This window comes from Rhinatrema bivittatum, chromosome 1 (assembly GCF_901001135.1).
Source record: "Rhinatrema bivittatum chromosome 1, aRhiBiv1.1, whole genome shotgun sequence".
Lineage (NCBI taxonomy): Eukaryota > Metazoa > Chordata > Amphibia > Gymnophiona > Rhinatrematidae > Rhinatrema > Rhinatrema bivittatum.
This window is the reverse complement of record NC_042615.1, coordinates 113,072,373-113,097,391: the sequence shown is the minus strand read 5'-3', so window position 1 is coordinate 113,097,391 and position 25,019 is coordinate 113,072,373. Positions and strand designations below refer to the sequence as shown.

Here is a 25,019-nt window from a genome sequence, read left to right as displayed (position 1 = left end):
TCTGCTGCAGGATTTTGGGCTACTTTTTTTCACTTGGGCATGTTTTTGGGCTTCTTCTGCCTGGTCTCCGGACAATCTTTTGCTGGTGCATCACCGGCTTTTTAGCTGGCTGTAGAGAGCCAGAAAGGTTTGTATCTAGAAACAACATTGTACTCAGATGAAATAATTTGAAAGTGGTATAACTTTTCAAGCATCGGTACTATTCGTATTTTTTATTTCAGGACTGAGCTATGCCACATTGACTAAATGCTACCGGGGAGAAATGGGGCAGTTAACAGGCTGGTGGTGGAACCTGGTTCATACACTCACAATGGCATGAACTGTAACTAATGGGAGTGTGAAGCTTAAGTGTGCCACTGTGGCTGCAGTCACAGAAACATAGAAATATAGAAATGACGGCAGAAGAAGACCAAATGGCCCATCCAGTCTGCCCAGCAAGCTTCGCACTTTTTTTTTTCTCATACTTATCTGTTACTCTTGGCTCTTAGTAACCCTTTGTTTCTATTTCCCTTCCACCCCCACCATTAATGCAAAGAGCAGTGTTGGAGCTGCATCTAAGTGAAATAGCTTCATTAGTTAGGGGTAGTAACCGCCACAATAAGCAAGCTACACCCATGTTTATTTGTTTACCCAGGCTATGTGATTCAGTCCTTGTTGGTTGTTGTCTGTATATAGATCCACTTTTCTTCATTCCCCCTGCCATTGAAGCTGTTGCGATCCCGGGGCGGCCCCGGGATCGTTGCCTACCCGGTCGCGGCCTCGGTGTCTTCCCGCGTCCCCCAGGCCTCCGGGGACCTCCTTCGCGTCAGCCCCGACATCGGGCAGCTTCGCCCGGGCCTGCAGGGCCCTCTTCTGCTCCGTTTCCGCCCCGCCGGAGCAGCCGGCATCCTTCGGCGGCTGGCCTCGCCCCCTAGACGCGCGCGCGCGTCTCAGCCTTCAATTTAAAGGGGCCAGCGCGGGAAACACTCAGGACTGCCTCCAATGACGTCAGACGCTGCAGGGCTACTTAAGCCCTGCAGCTGCTCTCCTCCAGTGCCTTGTAACGAGGTTCCCAGGGTTACCCTGTCTCCAGTTGCTGCGTTCCTGATCCTCTTGCTTCCCTGTGCTTCCTGATCTCGGACTGGCTTATGGTGACTCTCGGCTCCTGACTCTGGACTGGATTACGACGACTCTTGGCTTCTGACCCGGCGCGGCTTACGGTGTTCCCTCTGGCTCTAGACCTCGGACTGGCTTACGACGACTCCCGGCTCTCGGACCCTGGTGTGGCTTACAGCGATCCTTTGGCTTCTGATCCCGGACTGGCAAGCGACGATTCCCTGGCACACGACTCTGGACTGGTGAGCGACTACTTCGGACTCCATCTGACTCCGCCCCCGCGGGCTCTCCTAAGTCCCAGCGGCCGGGTCCCTACGGGCTCCTCCTGGGGGGACGCCGGCTTCCAGGGTGAATCTCCTAAGTCCCAGCGGCCGAACTCCTACGAGCTCCTCTCGGGGGAGGCTCGGCTTCCAGGGCGAAGACCTTCTCACCATCGTACCAGCTTCACCGTTTCGTCCTTCCTTGCCACAGCCCTTGGTCGCATAGGGCTTTCCGGGATCCCACTTCAGCCACTCAGAACTCGGTCCTTGCCGCCTTCCGATTGGGACTTCCGCTGCCACCTCACTCAGCGGCTCGTCATCTGGTTCCGATCGGTCCAAGGGTCCACGAATCCAACAGAAGCAGAGAGCTATGCTGGTTATGCATTGAAAGTGAAGTATCAGGCTTATTTGGTTTGGGGTAGTAACCGCCGTAACAAGCAAACTACTCCCAGCTTTTTGTGAATGCAAATCTTTTTCCACATTTCCTCTTGCTGTTGAAGCTTAGAGCAATGTTGGAGTTGCATTAACCATGTGTATGTTTATTGAATAAGGGTATTATCTCCAGGTAGTAGCCATCATTCCCGCGAGCCATTCACTCTTCATTCACGTCCTCTAGACGTGTAAGTGGGAGTGGGGGTTCCCCCACCACCAAATGCTCTAGAAGCTGGTACTGAATCAGCTCCCCTCCCATATGCTCTCCCTACCCGGTGGGCCCCCTCCCCCCAACTAAGCAATGCAAACTACACCTAAACTTACTCAAAGTTACTGAATCTCTCAGATCATGTGCACTATCAGTGAAACTGGTTTTAGTTGCGGAAATTCAATAATATTTTAGTTTGGGTAGAATTACAAAAAGTCCCTAGGTTGCAAGGTTTGGAGATATGTCCATGCATTTGAAAGGCAGAATAATAATGGTACAGGAGATCTGAAGCAGAAAAGAAAGTTTTTGGTGCAGTTATAGCCTGGTCATTGGAAGTATGGAGAGACTGCTTTGTGTATAAGATGACATCTTCACACTAACTTAAAGCTAGTCACAGATGTATTTTAGCCCATTAAAAAGGTATTGCCTACGACTTGTTTGCTTATCTTTTTTTTCCTACTTAACAACAGAAAATATACTCCTTACACACTATAATTAGGGACCGTCGTTTTCAGTTGTAGGCTGCTTTCTGCATTTCCCACTCCCCCTTGATTTTTAAGAGCAAAAGAGAAAACTCCAGAGGAGAGAGAGGAACTAGGGCGGCGGTGCAGGAGTCTGATGTCTTCTCTCCGACAACCGAGGTTTCCAGGCTTTTCTAGCCTTGTTTTTAAACTTTTTGATTTTTATCTATTTGCATGCAATCCAGGATTTTGTATAGAATCTTGTATAATTACATTTTCTTTTTGCAATTTTTTCGCTAGATTTTGTGATTGATTGGGCTATAAAAATGTTTGGCATCTGGCAATGCAACCCTTGCTTCTCAGTCCACACCCTGGCTGCTTGGGTTGTCTGAAGCTTTTTGCAGTTTGCTGATAATTTTAACATTTAACTTTTCGGTATATTTTCATTGATCCCCCCTACCTTTGGGAGGAATTAGGATGAGAGAATGATTCCATCTCCCATTGATGGGATGATTCTGTTTTGAATGATTAAGCATTTTTTGTGAAGACTTTTCCTTTTGTTTTGGGAGGACGTTTGCTATCACCCTTCCTATCTGAGTGGGGAACTTAGAAGAGCATTTTTCCTTACTGCATTGGACTTTTTATCCAAAAGATCCCAAGTTACCATCTGGAGAGGAGAAGTGAGAGTAAGAAGTTTTGTTCATCTGGAGACCTCTACTGAGGTCTCTGCCCTGGGAGAAGGGAAGACGAATGGGAGCTTGGAGTACCTGACGTACATTTGGATCTCAGGTGTTGTTGGAACAAGACTTCCATTTCATCTAGGAAAAGCCTTGGCCCACCTGGAATGCTTACCATGCTGTGCCCTGGAGGTTGAGAGCATTTCAGGTCCCCAATACTGAGGGACAGACACATTCGCAGACAGAGAGTTATTTGAGGAATACATTTGGGGCATGAATGCAACCAGGAATAAATGTGTATGGTGCCAAATGATTATCTTGGACAATCTGCAGTAAAGTTTGAGCTGGAACATCATCCAGAGTGTCCAGTCTGTTTATTGTGGCGCTTGCATCCAGTCAGGAAAGTACACCCAGAGGAGAGTAGTCCCCTCTCCCCACTTCTTGGTCCCTGGAGGTCTATTTCCCTCCCCCCTCCCCCAGCCCCATCAGAGAATCCATGCCCCAGGGGACTGCTTGGACTGTACAAAAGGTATCCCTGGGACTGAGCTTCCTGCCTTCCCAGGAGAGGCCCTACATTTCAGTTATTTTTACTTAGAATCCAGCGAATACTCTCAGACTTGCAAAGGGATTTCCACATATTTAGGTCAGGGGAGGAAAAGAGCAATGCATACATTGGGTTTCCAACAGCACAGGTGCTAATGTATCCCTCTTCTGCCACCTGCACACAAAGCAGGTGCAAAGTATGCAAGCGGTTTTAGCTCACATACTTTAGCTAATTTTTTTTAAAAAAGAAACTCCCCAGCTAGCTTGAAAATGCGCCACAAGGTATGTGTGGTAAAAGAATACTTTGCATCTACATCTAAATTGCCCCCTTAATTGGAACCACTTTCAATTAACTAGCACATCATTGTTGGATGATGCCAGCAACAGAAAGCGCACACCCCATCATCAAATGTGTGTTCTCTTTTCTTTGAATTAGCTGGGATGTGCGCTTTCTGTTGCTGGCATCAGCCAACAAATTCTTGCTAGTGTCCGACGACAATCGCTATAGAGGGAACACGCCTTGAACCTCACATTCCGAAGTAATTAAGGATATAAAAGTGACTCAAATCAAGGGGGAAATTTTGAGGTAGTTGCAATGTATGCAGGTATTTTATTTTTACCCCATGTACCTCATAGTCCATTTTCAATATCATACGTGAGTGAGATGGAAGCTTTACAAGATGTAGTAACCCCTTTGAGGCAAACGTTTTTGTGGTTGCCATAACTCCATCGTAAACAGCTTAATAAATGAACGTTCAGTGCAGTTGTATTGCTTTGAATTGTGCAGTATGGAACAGAGGGGCACACCTTGAATTCTGTAAGCCGGAAGCAGTTGAAAATGATCGGTATTTTGTAATGGACGTGGTGGTGGTGCTGGGCCAGTCACCTTTCTTTTGATTAATGATTTATTAGCATGCTGAAGCCAAGAATTCACTAGGAAACTAAAGAAAGTTTTCTTTTTTTATATGCAGCGACCTGAGGGTTGTGATTCGATTTATCGGCGTCACCGGTGAGAGCAGAAATGTCCGCTTGCTCCTTCAAAGCCTTTGCTATCAGATTGCTGAGGTGTACAACGTCTCAGCAAATTTCTCTCAGGTACAATTTCACAGCAGCTCTCACCATTTCCAGTGCACATCATAAGACTCCATTTTCAAGACTATGCCCTAGGCAGTTTGTTTTCTGGGATATCTACAATGAATATGCATGAGAGATATCCATCCAACTCATGCATATTCATTGTGGCACTGGATATCCTGAAAACCAGACTAGCCAGGTTTTTACTGCTTTTCTATATACTTTCCCGGTGCCAGCAGAAATTAACACCTACCTTTGGGTAGGTGCTAATTTCTGAAAGTAAAATGTGCGGCTTGACTGCACATTTTACTTACTTACTGAATCGCGCGGGAATAACTAATAGGGCCATCAACATGCATTTGCATGTTGCGGGCGCAAATTACCCCTTACTGAATAAGGGGTAAAGCTAGCGCATTGAAAATGCGCGTCCAAACGCGGGTTAACAGTGCGCTCCACTGGAGCGCACTGTTAACCCACTGGAGTGCACCCACTGGAGCGCACTGTACTGTATTGGCCTGATAGTAAATGATGACAGGTAAAGATCAAATGTCCCATCCAGTCTGCCCAGCAAGTTTTTAAGGGTTGTAACTGCTGCTCCATACAGGTCACCCCCAAACCTTCTGCTAAGTGTAGTCCGGCATTATTAATGTTTAAGGTTTTCAAAGCTCCTGCAGGCTGGTCATTCCAAGCATTATGAATCTACGTGGATCAGGGAGCTGTTATTCTAATCCTTCTCAGAATCCCATGGAAGCATCCACTCAATACATGAAAAGTATGAATATAGTATGAAGGCTAATGACCTGGGGAAGGACATTTTTAAATATAGAGCCAAGGATATAAGAAAAATTGCACAGCATTTATACCAAAATAAAAAGTTAAAAACACAAGAAATTACATATACTTAGAAAGAAAAAGAAAGGTGACATAGGTGTAAGATTAATAAAAGTAAGAAAGTCTACAAATCAGCAGGTTGACGTCTGGAAGAAGCAATCCAGCCAGTACTGCTGTTCTGAGACTAGAATTAAAATGGCGCATTTGCTGAGTTTGTGAAATATACTTGGAAGTTTAGATTGGGTTGACAGATATCTGCAGGGCTTTCAGTTCTTATTATCTAAATCTTTGCACTTTTATGGGCCAGATTCGTGTTGGGCGGTATTGCCTTGTGCCGGCAGATCTTTGCATGACTGTACTCGTACATTAAAAAAAAAAAAAAGCTTGCAGTCTAATGCGGACAAAGCACCAGTGGGGCTGCGAGCTGCTCACAGGGTTTCAAAATTACCATCCACTTATCTATGGAAAAAGATCTTAGCAGTCGATATTCAGCGGCTGGTAAGCAGGTAAGTTAGCCCAGTAACTTTACCTGGATATTCAATGGATATGAGCTGGGAAAATATTCTGCTGAATGTGGTCAGCAAAAGTCACCCAAATAAAGTTAGTGGGGTAACTTTGCTGCTCACTGGCTTACTGAATACTAAAACAAAATAAATCTAGCATCCGCACAGAAGTCATTCCCCCCTCCTGCCCCCCCCCCCCCATATGTTTGCCTTCCTGCTGCCACTCCCCACTACTACAAATATTGTTGGGTCAAACAGTTCTGATCCCACTCCCCTATACCCTCCTTTAAAAAATGATGGCCAAAAATACCCCCAAACCACCTCCAAAACCCCAAAAGAAGTGAGAGAAGAAGAGGCTCTTACCTACTCCTACTCTGCTAAATACTACCAGGCCAATGCAATATCAGCGCGCTCATGATTGAGCGCCCGCTCTCTTAACGCGCACCAATCCACCTCTCCCGGGTGCCCGGTTTAATATTTAAATGAGCTGCCATGGTAGAAAGGCGGTGCTAGGGAAACTTTTGCATCCCTAGCGCCTCCTCGCCATCGGGTGCCCTGGAGAGGTGACTGTCAGCGGGTTAGGAAAACAGATGCTCAATTTTTAAAGAGTCTGCACAGCCACGGGTTAGGGAAATGGACGCTCTTTAATTGAGCATCCCTTTTCCTAACTTGACCGCTGGTGACACTTTTTTTTCTGGTCTCTTTTTGTAGGTTCCTCTAACTTAATATCGCCAAGATATTAAGTCAGAGGAACTACAGAAAAGCAGTGTTTTCGGCTTTTCTGTAAACTTTTAGGGCTCCTCAAGAATTAGCGCCTGCTCCGGCGCAGGCATTCATTTTTGAGAATAAAAATGTGCTCATTGGACGCACATTTTTTTTTCTATCAAGGGGTAATAGCTAATAGCCTCAGTAACATGATCTTACATGTGATGAGCGCTATTATCTTTGCACTTGTTTGGATGCACTAATCCCTTTATTGCATGAGGGGTTTTGGACACGCGTCCAAAACGTGCGTCCAAGTGCCGGTAAAGTCATGTGCTCAACTGAGTGCACTGTATTGCATCAGCCTGAAAGAGCCAATGCAGCTGTTATGCACCAGCATTTGCTATTAATTTATTCACTTCACTCTCAGGTGAAACAGTCAATCCTTGTTCAGAACTCAGTACTGAATGAGGATTGGCTGCTTCCCTGTCAATGAGTGCCAGAACTGTTAACATTTGACCATTAGGAAATTAAATTGAACCTCTGTAATTCCATTATTAGAACACTGCTCCACCATTTCTGGAATTAAATAGCAATATAGGAGTAGATATTCAAATGCTACTTAGCTGGATAAATCAGTCTTATAGTTCTGATCAGAAATGAAAGGAGCAGGACTGCAAATACCACAGTTACATCTAGATGGCAGTTCAGAAACCTGAAGTGGCCAAAAATCTCCTACCAGAAACAGCCACTTGCCTGCATGTCTGTCAGATGTTATCCATCTAATAAAAATGTGTCTATCTGCTTTCATTTGTTAAGGACCTTAGAGGCCTGATGAATGAATTCTTCACATTGCTGGAGTTTGCTTCTGAGGAGAGGCCCCTGCTGATAGGGCTGGATGGTTTAGACGAACTATCCGAGAGTAATGGTAACTTATCGTGGATCCCTGCTGAACTCCCTCCGCATGTGCGTTTTATTGTTTCCTCATCCACCGAATCAGACTGCTCATGCTTCAAAACATTGCAGGTAAAATAATCCCTTCTGTGATTAATCTTTGTCCCATTATTATCATTGTCCTCAGGGAAGATATGATGCAAATGTTCAAATATCTAGCAAGCTTCAATAAAGTACCAAAAGGAAGCATTTTTGTCTTGAATGTAAAGGCTCAAAGGCAAGAGGGTGTTGTCATAAGAATCTGAAGGAGGAGAAGCTCCAAAAGAATGTGAGAGAATATATTTCACTGGGAGGATGGTGGGCACTTGGAACAGACTTGCAGCGGAGGTGATAGGAGACAAAACTGTGGTACTGTGTAAATTAAACATGCATGGGATAGATAGAAAAGGGCCGATTTTGGAAAATACACAGAGCGGGTAAGGTAACTGGGTAAATATGTCTTGCTATCTTTGAATGGATATTCAGTCACACTTATGCAGCTAAGTCTTCCCATTCAAATTTTGAGTGGGTAGCTTTAGGCCTGCTATTTGTTTGTACAAGCTGGGATTATCTAGCTAAATTTAGTTGATTAGCTCTGAAAATTGTGCTGATTAATTTGTAACATTACCCAGGGAACGCCTCAGAATTCACCCCTTTTTTACCCAGCTAAATTTGTGTGGCTTGTGATTTTAACTGTAGAAATTTAACCAGTTAGAGGGGCCATATTTTTAGCTGACTAGATTTACTCAGCTAAAACCTGATTTTAGCCAGGTAAATCTTTTGAATATCGACCCCACCGGGACCGTAGTGGTTGTTGAAGGGAGAGAGGACATCACATTTGAAGTAAGACCTGTGCGAAGTAACTCCTTCCCTGCCAACATCTCCAATGTTTTCATGTTTCCATGTCATTGTTGTATTGTTCAGGTGGGATGTCTTATTTTTCTTCAGAACGAACAAGATCAGGGGGGATTGGCCGATCGGGCATCCCCCGGTGGGCCGATCGCTCCAGTCACGTGGTCTGCCATACGCGGCCATGACAGAGCCGCGCTCGGCAGACCACGTGATGTGTCCTGGGCCGGCCTGGGCGGCGAATACCCGGGCTGGTCCGACATCGTGAATCCGCCACTGAGCAAGATTTATGATTCCTACTTTGAAGGAACAGCTTTGACTTAATTGGACACAGAACAGCTTTGTCCTTGGCCTGTGTACACACATAAATTACATCAGGGCCGTAGCCTGGCAATGTGGCGCCTATGGCCAAGAGAAAAAGTGCGCCCTCACCCCATGCACAACATGACACAACGAGCAGGAAGACTCGTATTTTTCTTTTTATTTAAACTAGAACACTATTACTATTATAATCTATAGGTAAACACAAAATTAACTTCAAAACATGAATTATGCATGAGATATGCACAAGACACTCACCATAATCCACAAATCCATCCACCACCAACTACCTCTTGACCTTCAGATCCCATTCAAACTTTACTCCTCTGCAAGACCCATCAGAGAAGCATATAAAGGAACCCTTCAAGTCCCACCAACTAAATCCACGCGTCTAACTTCCACCAAAGAACGTGCATTCTCCACAGCCGGCCCCGTCATCTGGAACAACTTGCCGACGGACCTAAGACTGGAACCCTGTCTTCTAACCTTCCGAAAAAAACTTAAAACTTGGCTTTTCCACCAAGCCTTCCCTTAAGCTCCAATATATCAACATACATCTCAAACAGACTCAACCCAATTGGCTAGACTCTCGGTCCAGCCCCAGTATATACATATGTACTCTACCTCTAGTTTTTGCTATCCTTTTACTTCCTGGCTACTCTAGCCCCCAAGTTCAATCTCCCTGTTATATGTAACTGTGCATCAGCCTTCCTGTTATATGGTTATGTTGTTAATCCCTTAGTTCCATGTAAACCGGTTTGATATGAATCTTGTCATGAAGATCGGTATAGAAAATGTCAAATAAATAAATAAATAAATATAGTTGCGTACAACGGTGGCAGAACCAGTTTGATAAGCATGCTAGAGCAGTGTGCCATGCACAATGGTGTGCTTTCAGACCTCATTAGGAGCGTCATGGAAAAGTTACCACTGCCTGATGCACAGATTTAGACCAGTATCTGGGCTCTGCTCTCAGCACCTATCAGCAACAAGTCACCAGCAATGGCTTTTAACACATAGCAGTTCACATCTGAGAACATATGTAGTTATGCATGCTTCATCTTCCTAGCTACAGCATGAGCTATGAGGTACACTAATTATCAATTAAAAATTGTGCATTTATAACATATTTTTCATGAAGAAAGGACAGTGAGGTAAAAATATTACTTACAACAGGCATATTATATTTCATAAACTATAGTGAGGATAGCCAGACACTGTAAAAAAAAAAAAGACACTTGGAACCCCTATGGTATTAGGCCTACTGTACCATGTTAAATGTGAGCTTGGACCTCAGAAAGCCATGAGCAAACTGAATTATAATTGAAATATAGTAAACCTCTGCTCTCATACCAAAAGAACACTAACTGCCAGCATTTAAACATTATGAAAAGGTGTGTGTGTGATTGACCAGATCAGCCCTGGTGCTGGTTGGACACCGGTGGGTCAAAACAATTGACAATAGAATAATATACAATAATTAAAAACTCATTTACATATTTTTAAAAATTTCCCAAACACCAATAAAATATTTCAATACAGCAGACACATCAAATACGCAATAAGTAAATCTAATAAGGATTTTTAAAAATATCTCACTCTCCATACCTGGGAACTTGTGATTTCCAGTCACTCTCACCCTTAGATTTGTTGTGGATTAGTGTGTGTATGTGTGTGTGTGTTGGGGCATGCCAAACTTTCTCCTCTCTCTCTAACACACATACATGTGCTTGCTCTCTCTCTCCCCCTCCACACACAAATATACACACACACACACACACACACATGCTATATTTCTCTCCCCCACTCATGCTCTCTCTCACCCGTGAGTACACATCATCCCCTCCCTCCAACCCACCAATGTCACCCTCTCTTTTCCTGCCTCCCTCCTTAAGCAATACCAGTATCCTTTCTCTGTCTCCTCATTCCCTTCCAAGCCGGCATCAATAGGATCCCCATGCTCTACCCAATTCCCCTGTCTATTCCTGTCTCCACTCTTTCTCTCACTGCCAGGAACATTTGCCTCTTTCACTCAGAAACATAGGACATCACTAACATCACTCCCCGCTCTGTACCCCAGACACCTCCAGTCTCGCTGCCCTCTCCTCCTCCTCCTGACACCACATCCCGGGTTCAGCTACTCTCTCTCCCCAATCCTTTCCCTACCCTGTTGGCCGGCTGTACTGCAGTACTCTCTGAGCCAGTCTCCTTCAAAGCCACCACTGTGGTAGAGCCTCCCCTTCCACATGCTCACTGCTGGATCGGTCAGCCCCAGAGTCCTTTTTCGAGATAGCAGCCAGGTGTGCTTCGCTGCCTGCAACGGCACTGCCTGCCCTGCCTCTGCACGGCATGTGCTTAACACTGTGCATGTGCGGCTGCAAGCGTGTAAGCACGCCGACACGGGATGCACTGTTAGGGTTGGAAGGAAACAGGAAATGAAGTGGTGGCAGATGGCAGTCGTGGCGCGGAACTATGTCCCAAGTGTGACCAGCGGTGGTGGTGCCCACGCAGTGGCGCCCTTTAGGTCTGGCGCCTACGGTCATGGCCATACTGGCCAAAGTTTAGCTATGGTACTGACTTACATACAAAAGGTATGTAATTGTAAATTCATCTGTGGCTCAGAGACCAGAGGCCAGCCAAGGGGGTAAAAAATGAGAGAATGCTAGTGAATTAGTGAATGAGCTTGCATGTGTGTGTGAATTAGAGAGAGCATGTGAGTGAGTGTGCATGTGTATGAACTTGAGAGAGCGTGTGAACAAGCATGCATGTCTGTGTGCATGAGAGAGAGCATGTAAGCGAGTGTGTTATATATGGGAGCCAGCAAGTGTGTGGGGAGGAGTGTGAGCGTGTGTGTGTGTGAATATGAATGTTTATGGCTGAACACATGAGAGAGAGAGGAGAAAGTTTGTCTGTCTCCTCCTCATCCCTGCCTCTAACTAACCCATAATAATCTCATAGGAGCACTGAGGGGAGAGGATCACCTTGCTGATGGTTGAAAGGAATCGGTAAGATTTGCTTGGGTAATTTTATTTTTTAAAAGGTATTGGGGCGAAGTTAACTATTGGGGAATATTATTTAGTGTGTTTGTGTGTTTGTGCTTTTAATAGTCAGTAAGGCAGTGAATAAACAGACGTTAGACTGTTTGTATTTCCCAACCCTCCCACCCCTCACCTACCCACCCCTAGCTCATCATTTAGTTTATAGGCAGGAGCCACTTTCACAGTAAAAGGAAAAAAAAAAACAGCCTTTTACTTCACTTCACGAATTCCCCACACCGTATTGAGAGTTTGATCATTCCCCTGTAGGCCACTACCAGACATATAGTGAATTCGCTAATACATTTAAAGGACGCTAATTAAACACATTCCTACTCCCATAGCAACCTAAACCTTAACTAGGAACTGAAAAAATTTGAGATGAAGGCAGCAGTCCAGCAGCAAAAGGGGGGCTTCCCAGTCTTTTGCATTGAGTGTCACATGTATGATTTTTTACCCACCGGTGAGAAATTGTACATGTGCATTGGATGAAAAGAGCTCCTGGCTCTCAGAGAATGAGTCCGATCTCTGGAGACTAGACTGGCAGACCTGGAGGAGCTAAAGCAGACAGAGAGGTATGTAGAAGAGACCTTCAGGGACATAGTAGTCAAGTCCCAACTTCAGACTGGCAGCCCTAGTGCTGTCTTTGAAGGAAGAAAGTCTCATGATCGGAGAACATCAATCTAGTGTAGCAAGAAAGTATCCTTTAGCAAGGACCTGCTCTCCATGTGGTGCATTGTCCTTTCGCACCAAGGAGGGAAGGGTTAGGTCGGCCTTCAAAGTTGGTGATTCGATTATTAGGAATGTAGACAGCCGGGTGGCTGGTGGGCATGAGGATCGCCTGGTAACATGCCTACCTGGTGTGAAGGTGGGAGACCTCATGTGTCACCTAGATAGGATTTTAGACAGTGCTGGGGAGGAGCCGGCACCAATGTGGGCACCAACGACATAGGAAAATGTGGGAGGGAGGTTCTGGAAGCCAAATTTAGGCTCTTAGGTAGAAATCTTAAATCCAGAACCTCCAGGGTAGCATTCTCTGAAATGCTCCCTGTTCCATGCGCAGGTCCCCAGAGGCAGGTATCAGTCCGAGCGTGGTCAGTAGCAGGCAAAGGTCAGTTCTGGGTATCAGTCTGAGCATGGTCAGTAGCAGGCAGAGGTCAGTTCTAGATATCAGTCTGAGCTTGGTCAGTAGCAGGCAGAGGTCGGTATCGAATATCAGTCTGAGAAGGTAAAACCAGGGTAGCAGACGAAGACCCTGGAACACAGGGAGGTCCACTGGAACACAGGAACGCAAGAGCACTGGAAGACACAGGAACACGGGAACAAGCACAGGAACAAGGAATGCAGGAACACTGGAACAAGCACAGGAACAAGGAACACAGGAACACTGGAACAAGCACAGAATCAAGGAACACAGGAACACAGGACGGCAACCAGCTTCACTTTATGTGATGACCCATTTGCGAAGGTGAGGAACTGAGGGAAGACCCTCACCTTATAAGTAGTGATCCGGTGACATCATTGGGAGGCATCTGGTTCAAGGTTCCCGCCCTGGGCCCTTTAAAGGAGGGAGTGCGGGCCACGCTTGTGCCTAGGGGTTGGGCTGAGGAGGCTGAGGACACGGAACCCCGACGGGAGCTCCACTGTGAGGCCTGTGATGATGGAGGTGAGCAGGGAAGGCGTAGAGGACGCCGTGAGCTGGCTGCAGCAGCGAGGGAGGAATGCCCAGAGCTCATGGAGGGAAGCGCGAAGTGAGCAGGCCCGGTTGTGGCACCAGCGTGGCCGGGACGCTCAACACTATCATTAAAATCATCCATTGTACCTGAAGACTGGAGGGTAGCTAATGTAACCCCAATATTTTAAAAGGGCCCCACGAGCGACACAGGAAACTACAGACCAGTTAGCCTAACTTCAGTGCCAGGGAAAATAGTGGAAAGTGTTCTAAATATCATAATCACAGAACACATAGAAAGACATGGATTAATGGAACAAAGTCACCAGGCTTTACCCAAGGCAAGTCGTGGTTCACAAATCTGCTTCACTTTTTTGAAGGAGTTAATAAACATGTAGATAAAGGTGAATTGGTAGATGTAGTGTATTTGGATTTTCAGAAGGCGTTTGACAAAGTTCCTCATGAGAGGTTTCTAGGAAACATAAAAAGTCATGGGATAGGTGGCGATGTCCTTTCGTGGATTACAAACTGGCTAAAAGACAGGGAAACAGAGAGTAGGATTAAATGGACAATTTTCTCAGTGGAAGGGAGTGGGCAGTGGAGTGCCTCAGGGATCTGTATTGGGACCCATGCTTTTCAATATATTTATAAATGATCTGGAAAGATGATACAAAATTATTCAGAGTAGTTAAATCACAAGTAGATTGTGATAAATTGCTTTGTGAGACTTGAAAATTGGACATCCAAATGGCAGATTACATTTAATGTGGATATGTGCAAGGTGATGCATATAGGGAAAAATAACCCATGCTATAATTACACAATGTTAGGTTCCATATTAGGAGTTACCACCCAAGAAAGAGATCTAGGCGTCATAGTGGATAACACATTGAAATCGTTGGCTCAGTGTGCTGCAGCAGTCAATAAAGCAAACAAAATGTTGGGAATTATTAGAAAGGGAATGGTGAATAAAATGGAAAATGTCACAATGCCTCTGTATCGCTCCATGGTGAGACCGCACATTTTCATTTATTTTTCATTTATTAAAATTTATTAATCGCCTAACACAAAATTTTTGGCCTACGTGATATACAATAGAACATACACAAATTTAAAACAAATTCAACAAATATAAAATACAGAAGTCATCAAAACATAACGTAACATAACACTGCAGACATCAGATATATAGTAAACACTAGAGATGTGAATCGGGACCAGAATCTGATCGGTTCCGGCTCCGATTCAAAAACTTTAAAATTTTTATTGTCCGGCTCGATTTTTTTTTTTTATCGGCAGCGCCCGATTCAATAACAAAAAAACCCTCCCCCACCCTCCCGAACCCCCAAAAACAGTTTTAAAATTACCTGGTGGTCAAGTGGGGGCGTGGGGAGCGATCTCCCGCTCTCGGGCCATCGGCTGCGTTAATAAAAATGGCACCGATGGCCCTTTGCCCTTACCATGTGACAGGGAATCTGTGCCATTGGCTGGCCCCTGTCACATGGTAGGAGCACTGGATGGCCGGCGCCATCTTTAAAGATGGCCGGCGCCATTTTTAAAGATGGTGCTGGCCATCCAGTGCTCCTACCATGTGACAGGGGCCGGCCAATGGCACGGATACCCTGTCACATGGTAAGGGCAAAGGGCCATCAGCGCCATTTTTATTAGTGGCAGCCGATGGCCCGAGAGTGGGAGATCTCTCCCCGTGCCCCTACTGGACCACCAGGTAATTTTAAAAGGTTTTGGGGGGGTCGGGAGGGTGGGGGAGGCTAAGGGGGTCAATTTAAAGGGTCGGGTGGGGTTTTTTTTTATCGGGCCATCGGCGCCATTTTTTTAGTGGCAGCCAAAATGGCTCCGATGGCCCGAGAGCGGGAGATTGCGCCGGGACACTCCCCCCCCCCCCCCCCCCACTGGACCACCAGGTAATTTAAAACATTTTGGGGAGTTCGGGAGGGTGGGGAATTCGTTTTAAAGGGTCGGGGTAGGTTTAGGGGTTGTTTTGGTGTGCCGGTTTTCCTGCCTTCCCCCCTCCCCCGATTTACGATTTTTCACAATAAATCGGGGGAATTTCTATTGTATCGCGAATCTAATGATTTTTGACGATTTAAAAAATTTCTGACGATTTTTTTAAATCGTCAAAAAACGATTCACATCCCTAGTAAACACCTTAGGCACATTGTAGGAGGAAGCTTTTTAAAGCAGACCTGAATTTCTTTAAGTTTTTTTGTGTCCAGATCTCAAAAGGTAAGGAATTCCAGACTGAAGGGGGAGCTACAGAAAAAGCCGTTTCTCGAGTTGAAGACAAAGGGCATGCCTCACAGAAGGGATGTCAAGTAAGCCTCATTGTGAAGATCTTAATTGCCGGGTTGGTTGATAAATTCGAAGCAAAGCATTGGTCCAAGGAGGAGAGTCTGGACTGAGAAGTTTGTAGACTGTCATTGCAATTTTATATCGAACACCTTGAATATTGTGTACAATTCTGGTCGCCGCATCTGAAAAAAGATATAGTTGCGATGGAAAAGGTACAGAGAAGGGCAACCAAAATGATAAAGGGGATGGAACAGCTCCCCTATGAGGAAAGACTAAAGAGGTTAGGACTTTTCAGCTTGGAGAAGAGACGACTGAGGGGGGATATGATAGAGGTGTTTAAAATCATGAGAGGTCTAGAAGGGTAAATGACTTGTGAATCGGTTATTTAATCTTTCGGATAATGGAAGGACTAGGGGGCACTCCATGACGTTAACATGTGGCACATTTAAAACTAATCTGAGAAAGTTCTTTTTCACTCAACGCACAATTAAACTCTGGCATTTGTTGCCAAGGGATGTGGTTAGTGCAGTTAGTGTAGCTGGATTTAAAAAAGGATTGGATAAGTTCTTGGAGGCAAAGTCCATTACCTGCTATTAATTAAGTTGACTTAGAAAATAGCCACTGCTATTACTAGCAACGGTAACATGGAATAGACTTAGTTTTTGGGAACTTGCCAGGTGCTTATGGCCTGTATTGGCCACTGTTGGAGACAGGATGCTGGGCTTGATGGACCCTTGGTCTGATCCAGCATGATAGTTCTTGTGTTCTTATGACCACAATTAATTAAAAGTTATAGTGCTCTCTCCATTATTTTATATTTTTAGCCACTGAGTAGTTTAACAATAAATATTTCAGGATTGAAGCTCCTCACAATAAATCCAGCATTTACAGGTTTGTCCATCCTGACTACTGAACATATGTACACTTGTTGAAATCTAAATTATTTTTGGACCCTAAGTGCTTTGCAGGCTGCCACCATGGGTAACTTTTCCTCCACTCAGTGACACAATGAGATAGGTCTACAGTAGGGTGCCTGTGTCTTAATTTTGCTTAATAGCGCAGGTTTGTCATAATTTAGATTCACTGTGAATCTTTCATCTTTTCTTCCCTTTTTAACCATGACAATTCAAACAAATCTCCAAAGATCAAGGTGCTAGGAAAACTAATTCAAATTATTATTTTTTTTCTGCAGAAATGCACAGTGAAGCTGAATATTTTTTCCATACCCCACCTCAGCTCTGCAGAAATTAAGGAGATTACTGAAAACTGGCTAAAAAGAGACTATCGGAGACTTCCCTGCCACCAAAAGAAGGTCTTTGTAGAAGCTTGCACTGCCTGCCCTCTTCCTCTTTACATGCTCTGTGCATACTCGGAGGCGTGTCTTTGGACAAGCTACAGCCCAAACACAGAGATCTTTCTCCCTCCCGATCTTCCAAAAATGTACTCCTGGATGCTGGGCAGAATGGAAAAGAACCACGGTGAGATATTTGTGAAAAAAACGGCAATGTTCATCACAGTGTCAAGAAACGGCATTACGTTGGAAGAGCTGCTGGATCTTTTGTCAGGGGATGAGGCTGTTATTCGGGAGGTGGAACAGTATCAGATGATATCGGTTCCTCCATTCCCACACGTGCTGTGGGCAAAGCTGCAGGATGATTTTGGGCCACATCTGGTGGAACACAGAACTGACGGCACACATGTTTTCGATTGGTCTCATTCATCTCTCAGGCGGGCTTGCCTGGAGAGGTACTTAAAAGCAAAGGAATTGCTGCTGTCCATGCATGCCACTATTGCAGGCTACCACCTGGAAAGCAGGAGCCACCAGACCTCCAGGAAATGCAAGGGCACCGTAACATCCCAGCCTCTGGCCTGGGTTTTACAGCAGGGCTCCAAGATCAGCTATGTGTTCAATCTCCGTAAGCTTCATGGAACCTCTTACCACTTGATTCATTCTAATCAGATCCCAAGACTAATTACAGAATGCCTGTTTAACTATGAGTTCCTCCTGCACAAGTCCTGGGCCTCATCAGTTGTCAGCCTACTGGAGGATTTAAAAGCAGCTCTAAGATCAGAAAGGTGAATTAGATAACTGTAGCTTATGCGCCTGGCAATTCAGTGCTTGCGCTAATGAGTGTTTTCTTTCTTCGTAATCTAAGAAACTTACTAATTGCAATTGCTTGGGGAGGGCAGTGTTCCTGGGAGCTTCTGATTTTAGCAAGTGAACTGACAAGTAGGGGCTTACCTCCTCCAATACATATTATTACCACCTATAAACATACACAGTTACAAGGGAATGTGTAATCCCTAAACATATATATAGAAACATAGAAATGACGGCAGAAGAAGACCAAATGGCCCATCCAGTCTGCCCAGCAAGCTTCACACATTTTTTCTCTCATACTTATCTGTTTCTCTTAGCTCTTGGTTCTATTTCCCTTCCACCCCCACCTTTAATGTAGAATAAAATAAGTAATGTTAAGCATTCTGAGGAGTACATTTTCATAAATGCCATTAGAGCAAAATCCTAAAATATTTAGGTATTTTACCATTTATAATATTAGACAGTGACTCTATCTGTTCTTAGAAAAAAAAATTCCAACCTTTGTTGCTTGCGATTTATTCTATTATTTCTTTTTCCCTTGATTTATTTTACCATCCATCTCAGGTCCTTCTTTTTCTTCTACAGTTGCCTCTCCTCTAATAGTATATCATTTCCTCAAAGCTTTTCCAAATCTTTTCTTATTCTGTTTTCTTGTTTAACTCTTTTGCCTCCCTCCTCTTTGATCTGATCTCTCTCCCTCGCTCTGTTTTTCATTTCTTTCTATTTCTCATAATAACTTTCCCTTCTTTTCCACTTTTTAGTAGCCTGCTTTCTGAAGAAATGTAAGGCATGTGATATCACTATGATGTGGGTCTGGGTATGTATGTCCCTGGTAACTTCTGCGTTTGGTGTCCTATGCACACCAAACTTTCAGGACATGTCAGGGAAGAAGTGAGGACTTTAACAAGGATGCGGTTTTATGCCTGCGCATCCCAGAAAGTAGGCTTCTTTACTTATGGATGGAACTTCTTGTTTTCTTTTGTGCAATGGTTCCCATACCTGCCCTAGTGACCTCACAGTCTATTAAGATTTCAGGATATCCACAATGAAGATGCATAAAATAAAAAATATCTCATGCATATTCATAGTAGATGTCCTGAAACCCCTGACTGGTTGCAAGGACAATAGGACAAGTTTGGGAACCACTGTTTTTGTTGCTTTTTGCTTTTGTTTTTGCGTTTTTTTGGCAGTTTAATACAATAAGAATTGATTGGCATTTGAAAAGATTTCAAAAGCTAGCTTTATGCAACTTAGAAACAGAAGACCACGAACCCCACCTTTTTTTCAGTTCTCAGTTCAAGAAAACCGCCCAGACAATTTTTTGGAGAGTGTGGTATTTTAAAACTTTAAAATAAATAAATAAAATTCCCATCTAAATTTTTGTCAAAATATTAATTTAAGACTTCTCGGTTCAACCTTATATGTTTGCCGAATGCTTCAGATGAATTTTTCTGATATCCTGGAGTGATAATGCAGTTGTAGGGTACTTGGGAAATTTGCAATGATTCCCACATTAACCTGTCACTTTGCCTTGTGGAGGAAATTTCACAAAAACCTCACCATAATAATATAAAATTCCTTCTCTACTCTAAACAAAATTGTGACCAATCTTCTGATTATTCCCTAAAACTCAGTTTGCCTAATACTAATACAATGTAATGAACTACCGTAATTCTGTTCAGCTAGCTAGAAGGAAAAGAAAAATAAGAATTATCATAAATCACTTTTTTTGCCCTCTCTATTGGGGGGAGGGGATGGGGCGGAGCCTTTATTAATTTGGAAAGATGGGGGGGGGGAGGGGGCAGGGGCTGTATCCACATGGATGTGGTTTTTTCACACTATCTTCACAGGAACCGTAGTTGGTTGTGATACCTGTTATTGGACCAACATAAAAAGGTGGCATCAGTCATGAGCTTTTGAAATCACATATGGCCCTTCTCCAGAAAACTGAAGAAGGAACCATGAGGTCTTGAAAGCTTATGCTCTACAGCACCATATTATGTTGGTTCAGTTTTCTCCAGGTCCAATGTCTAGAGCTCTGAATTACTCTGTCTTCATTGAAAAGGGTGGGAAACATTTCCTGGAATGTTAGAGTTATAGGACATGATCTGTTTTCTCATAGGCCAACACCAGACTTGAATCTGTTGCTGGAAGCCCTGAAGTTATCCAAGAATGTTTTATTGAAGGATCCTTGTCAGTTGGCTTCACAACTCATAGGACGCCTATATCAAATTATTGCCAAAGATATACCAGTAGCACCAGGTACAACATCTAACATCTATTCCTGTTATACTGAATACGATCTGGGGAAATTAACTTTGATGTGACTGAATGGATGTAATTTTTTTTTAATTAAGCAAGTTTAGTCTCTTGAAACCTATACTTTAAGACAAGGCTTGATAAATCCCTGGTTCCAGGATGCTGTAGTGCCTATAAATTAGCTGCTGGTACCTGTCCATCTGAGGTGGTGACCCGCTGCAAGTGAGATCCCGTCTTATTTATTTTTGTGGGGAACTGAAGTAGTTTATTTCCAAGGTCTGGGAGGGAGTGTTTTCTGCCCCTCTTCCTACCCATCAGTAGACCTCTGAAACCTACAGTTCCATCAAGGATCCCTTATGCCAGGAATCCCATCAAGATCCAGTACATCTAACTGTGAGTAAAAAAAAATCATCTTTAAAAAGAGAATACACCCATTTGGAGTCTTCACAAAACCTGGGGAGAGAGAGATAAGTTCACTCTCTCTGCAGAGATAGATTTTTGCCATCTGGGAATGGTTTCCTGCCAACTTAAGGAGCCCTAACCAAAAGGGACCACTGCTCACCCTAATTCCTTAGGGTGGTTGGATTTCCGGCCTTGTTAAGAGACTCTTGTACACATAGAGGACATAGAATTGTAAAATCAAGAGAGAGAACGAGAAAGAACTGTGTAGCTGCAGATTCATAATTATTATGCCACTAATTCAGAGGTGTTTGCAGTAAAGTATTACTTTTGAACACTAACCCTGTGGTCCCTGCATCTTCTTTGGCATCCAGCACTCAGTGTCTAGGAATTCACCTCACCCAGGGAATTCAGGAGAGGAAGTCAGTCACCTGCACTGGGACCTGAGAGGACTCCTTTCTTCCCCCAGTTGAAAGAATCCACACCTTGGAAGTTAAGGAAAGTAGAAGAGCTAGTCAGAGTCCCTGCCTCAATGAACTTATAAATAACTTTATGGCTCCAATCATGTAGAGCATGCATGCCGGGTTGGGGTTACATGTATCTCTACCAAGTATGTTTGTATTCTATATGTTTTGGTTATCAATGCTTCCTCTAAGCTGCAAGGGAAAATTACTCCATTCTATTTGTGGGGTTCAACTAAAAGACAGCTGTATCACACCTCATGGATAGAGCATGGTGAATGGAACCACACAGCTTAGAGTGAACATTGTTGTTTACTAGGAATGTGCATTCATTTGGAATGAATGGGTAATCCAAACTGAAAAAGACTATTTTTGGTTTGGTTTGTTCCAAATGAAATGAATGGGATTCTCAAAATAATGAAAACTTTCATTTCCATTCAGTTTTGGATCCATTAAAGTCTATGGGGAAAGCAAAACTTCAGCTTTTTTTCAATTCAAGCCAGACAGGCCAGAGCTGGGATGGGAAGGAACAAAGAAGAAGCAAAACCAATCAAGATGAAGCACTTATAAGGATCATGGACCCTTGTTGCTGTGGAGAGGTTGATTTAACCTATAGGGAAGGCCCCGTGGGTCCTCTCCGACAGCTGGTGGGGCTAGGCTGGTGTGAGACTGGTCTAGGACTTCACCTTTACCAGCCCCTTTCCCCTTAGGTTGAGCTTTCAGGTTACAGGGACCAACAGGACTTAGGCGTGAGTCTTGAGAAGTGTGGTAATGGGGGAAGTTCTGGTCATGGCTACGGTTGGAGGCAGGCAGCAGGCAGGAATGCTCATGGTTCAGGTTGAGGTCAGAGGCAGGTGGCAGGCGAGAATGGTCAAGGTCCAGGCTGTTGTCAATCCGAGAGTCAGTTCAAGGGCAGGCTGGGTTAGGAGAGACAAGGCAAGCGGGCAGGAACTGCAGAGATAAGGCTAGCAGGCAAGGCTGGAGAGACAAGGCAGGCAGGCTCAGGAACATAGGATGTATCAACTCATACTACAGAAGCTGTAATTGCCTCATTGCTGAGGTCGTGATCTGCTGCACGGCCGGGGTTTAAATACCCAGCTGTGTGATGTTATCATCCTACGCTGGGAGGAGCAGTTCCTGCCATGGGGCCTAGATTGGCAGGCACGTGCACACCTAGGAAGGAAACCCTGGAGGAAGATGATGGCAGTGGTGGCCCAGCTGCGAGGCAGGCTGCATAGTCAGTGGCGTCAGGTGAGTTTGCTATAATGCAAACATAAAAGTACTTTTCAACCAGTCAATCACTATTGTCAAGTGGCCCCATCACCTTTACCTTTCGCACCAAATCCTGCATTCCACTAAGAATTAGATCTAAAATGGCTTCCTCTCTTGTCACTTCCTGAACTAATTGCTAAATAAACTAACAAATAAGGCAGATACCTGCAGCATACCATAATCCCAGGTGTTCCAGCTTGAAACATGTTGCCCAGTCCTAATATGAAAGGATCTTCTAGTAAGGAATGACCTGATCTATTGAATTACTTTCTTTTATATACCATAAGAAGGTAATCAGTGAAGAAGAAGGTCATGGGAAACCATATTAAAACAGAAGTTTCCAATAACATTATTATAACAGATTTATCATTATCAAAATCAGAAAGGATAGCATTCTAAATAGATACAAGCAACATTTCAGTGTTTTGTGTTTTCCTGAACCCACATTGATAGGTATCAAGAACATAAAATTCATCAAGAAAATCCTTAGTCTGGACTAGGTAACATCTTTCTAGCAATTTAGCTTAAAAAGATAATTGTAAATGGAATGAATGCTTGAGGGCCCAGAGGGGTGTAATACCGGCTTCTTGATAACTAGCTGTACTGAGGCACGCTTATGGGCTTTAAGAAATACTCTCTCAGTAAAAGATGTGTTAATAAATGTAACTAAAGTATCTAGAAATAAATGTTTCAAACTACATAAGATCCAGGATGGACATTCATCAAGGGCACAAGCTGTAAACTTTAAATTGATCATGAGACAGGAAACCTCATCCTTGGACACATGACAAAGGTCAAACCACCTTTCTGGAGTAGAAATCAAAACAGGGAATGATACCTCACTTACAATATGATTAAATGATGGACACAATGTTCTAATCTTGTTCAGAAAATATAATGCAAAAGATTCAGGATCTACAGTAAATAAGCAGGAGCCCTAGCAGGTGAGGGATCTTCAGTCAGATTGTTAAGTATTCAAAATAACTCTTTTGATCTATTTGATGAGGCTTTTAAATGATTAGAATAGAAAGATTTTTTTTAGCAACATTAAACGCAAACTGATAAGAGAGCATAGCAGCTTCAAAAGTAGACTTTGCTTCAGTACTATTTTCTTTCACCAAATATGCTTGTTGTGATGCATGTCTCACTTTAAAATAACCAACACTGCGTTTACCAGGGAAATCTAGGAGTAGCCCTGGATGTTTTAGTGGTGCCACAGTATCAAGACATTTCAGCAGATTTGAAGGACTCGTAAAGAACAGAAGTATTACTGTAATCTAAAGAATCACAAACCAGATCCCAAAGAGATTCAAACAATTCAGTACTAGTGGGACCTCTATACAGTCTCCTAGGGTCAGATTGTGGTGAAAAAGAATAATTGCATGAATTTCAAAATAGTAAATTCCATCAAGAAATGCTCAGTCCAATCATCCTGTTAAGGTCGCTAACAGGTTGTTAGGGAAATTCAACTCATCTGATACTAACAAGAGGTCAAGTGTTTGCTCTACCTCATGAGTGGGACTGTTTAATTAGATGGTGAAAACCAAGAGCATCTAAGAAATAACATACTAATTTTGAAGAACAATCCTCGACGTGCAGATTAAAATCACCAGTAATCAAGAAATTCTTTCTTCAACAGCATAAAGCAGAAAACATTTCAACTACTTCAAAATAATTTAAAATTTCAAGCAGGTGAATAATAGATTAAACAAAAAATCATTAACATGCCTTCATCTCTTTTGCCAGTCCTTAGCTGATGGGAATATGAATTGCTAGGGATGTGAATCGTTTTTATAACGAATTGAAATATCGTACGATATTTCTTAATTTGTTATATATCTGTTAAAACAAGAAATGAATACTTTTCCCCCGAATTTTCATGAAAATCGTTTGGGTTAGCGCGCGCTAATGGGAGTTAGCGCGCACTAACAAAAAAAATGTTTATTTTTGTTATTTTTTGTTACTGTTTGCTATTTTTTGTTAGTGCGCGCTAACTCCCATTAGCGCGCGCTAACCCAAACGATTTTCATGAAAATTCAGGGGAAAAGTGCTTATTTTTGTTATTTTTTGTTACACGTTAGCGCGCACTAAGCCGAAAACCGATTTTTTAGGAAAAAAAAATGTCGATCTGTGGGAAAACGAGATTTTCCCATGGCCAGATGAACCCAAAAGCGGGAACGATCGGGCACCCGATTCACATCCCTACTGCTGGTTCACAGTAACAATACTGGCATTAGAGTGCCATGATTCTGTAATCCCAACAACGTCCAGGTGCATATTCTTGATTAAGGTAAACATAACTGGTCCCTTATCCTTCACTGAATGGACATTAATGTAAAGATATTTAAGGTTAACAAACGAAGTCATATCCTGATCAGATGTAAGAGATACAAACTCTAAATGGATAAAAGAAATGGTCCTAGGGTGCCTATTATGTTTCACACACTGAAAAAAATAAAGTACAGAACGGCATCAAAGGCATTCCACCAGGTGGCTTAGGGTGTCCTTGCTACTGTTAATATGGCCTTTCTCCTCTTTTACTGTCTTGGCTATTCATGCCACTGTGGTTGGTGGCCTTTGCTTCTATTTTGGTGCCCTGGGATGTTCTTGTCTCTGTTGAT

At 43.6% G+C, this 25,019-nt stretch overlaps 1 protein-coding gene across 5 annotated transcripts in view; it reads left to right on the top strand.

The window, feature by feature from the left end:
* LOC115079042 (NACHT and WD repeat domain-containing protein 2-like) overlaps positions 1 to 25,019 on the top strand; it is a 247,792-nt gene that overhangs the window by 109,633 nt on the left and 113,140 nt on the right. For all 5 annotated transcript variants that reach the window (XM_029582083.1, XM_029582174.1, XM_029582254.1 and 2 more), the window contains exons 14-17: positions 4,648 to 4,771; positions 7,606 to 7,812; positions 17,099 to 17,982; positions 20,130 to 20,269. In XM_029582083.1, the coding sequence (XP_029437943.1) occupies positions 4,648 to 4,771; positions 7,606 to 7,812; positions 17,099 to 17,982; positions 20,130 to 20,269 (1,355 nt within the window). The remainder of the gene's footprint in view (positions 1 to 4,647; positions 4,772 to 7,605; positions 7,813 to 17,098; positions 17,983 to 20,129; positions 20,270 to 25,019) is intronic.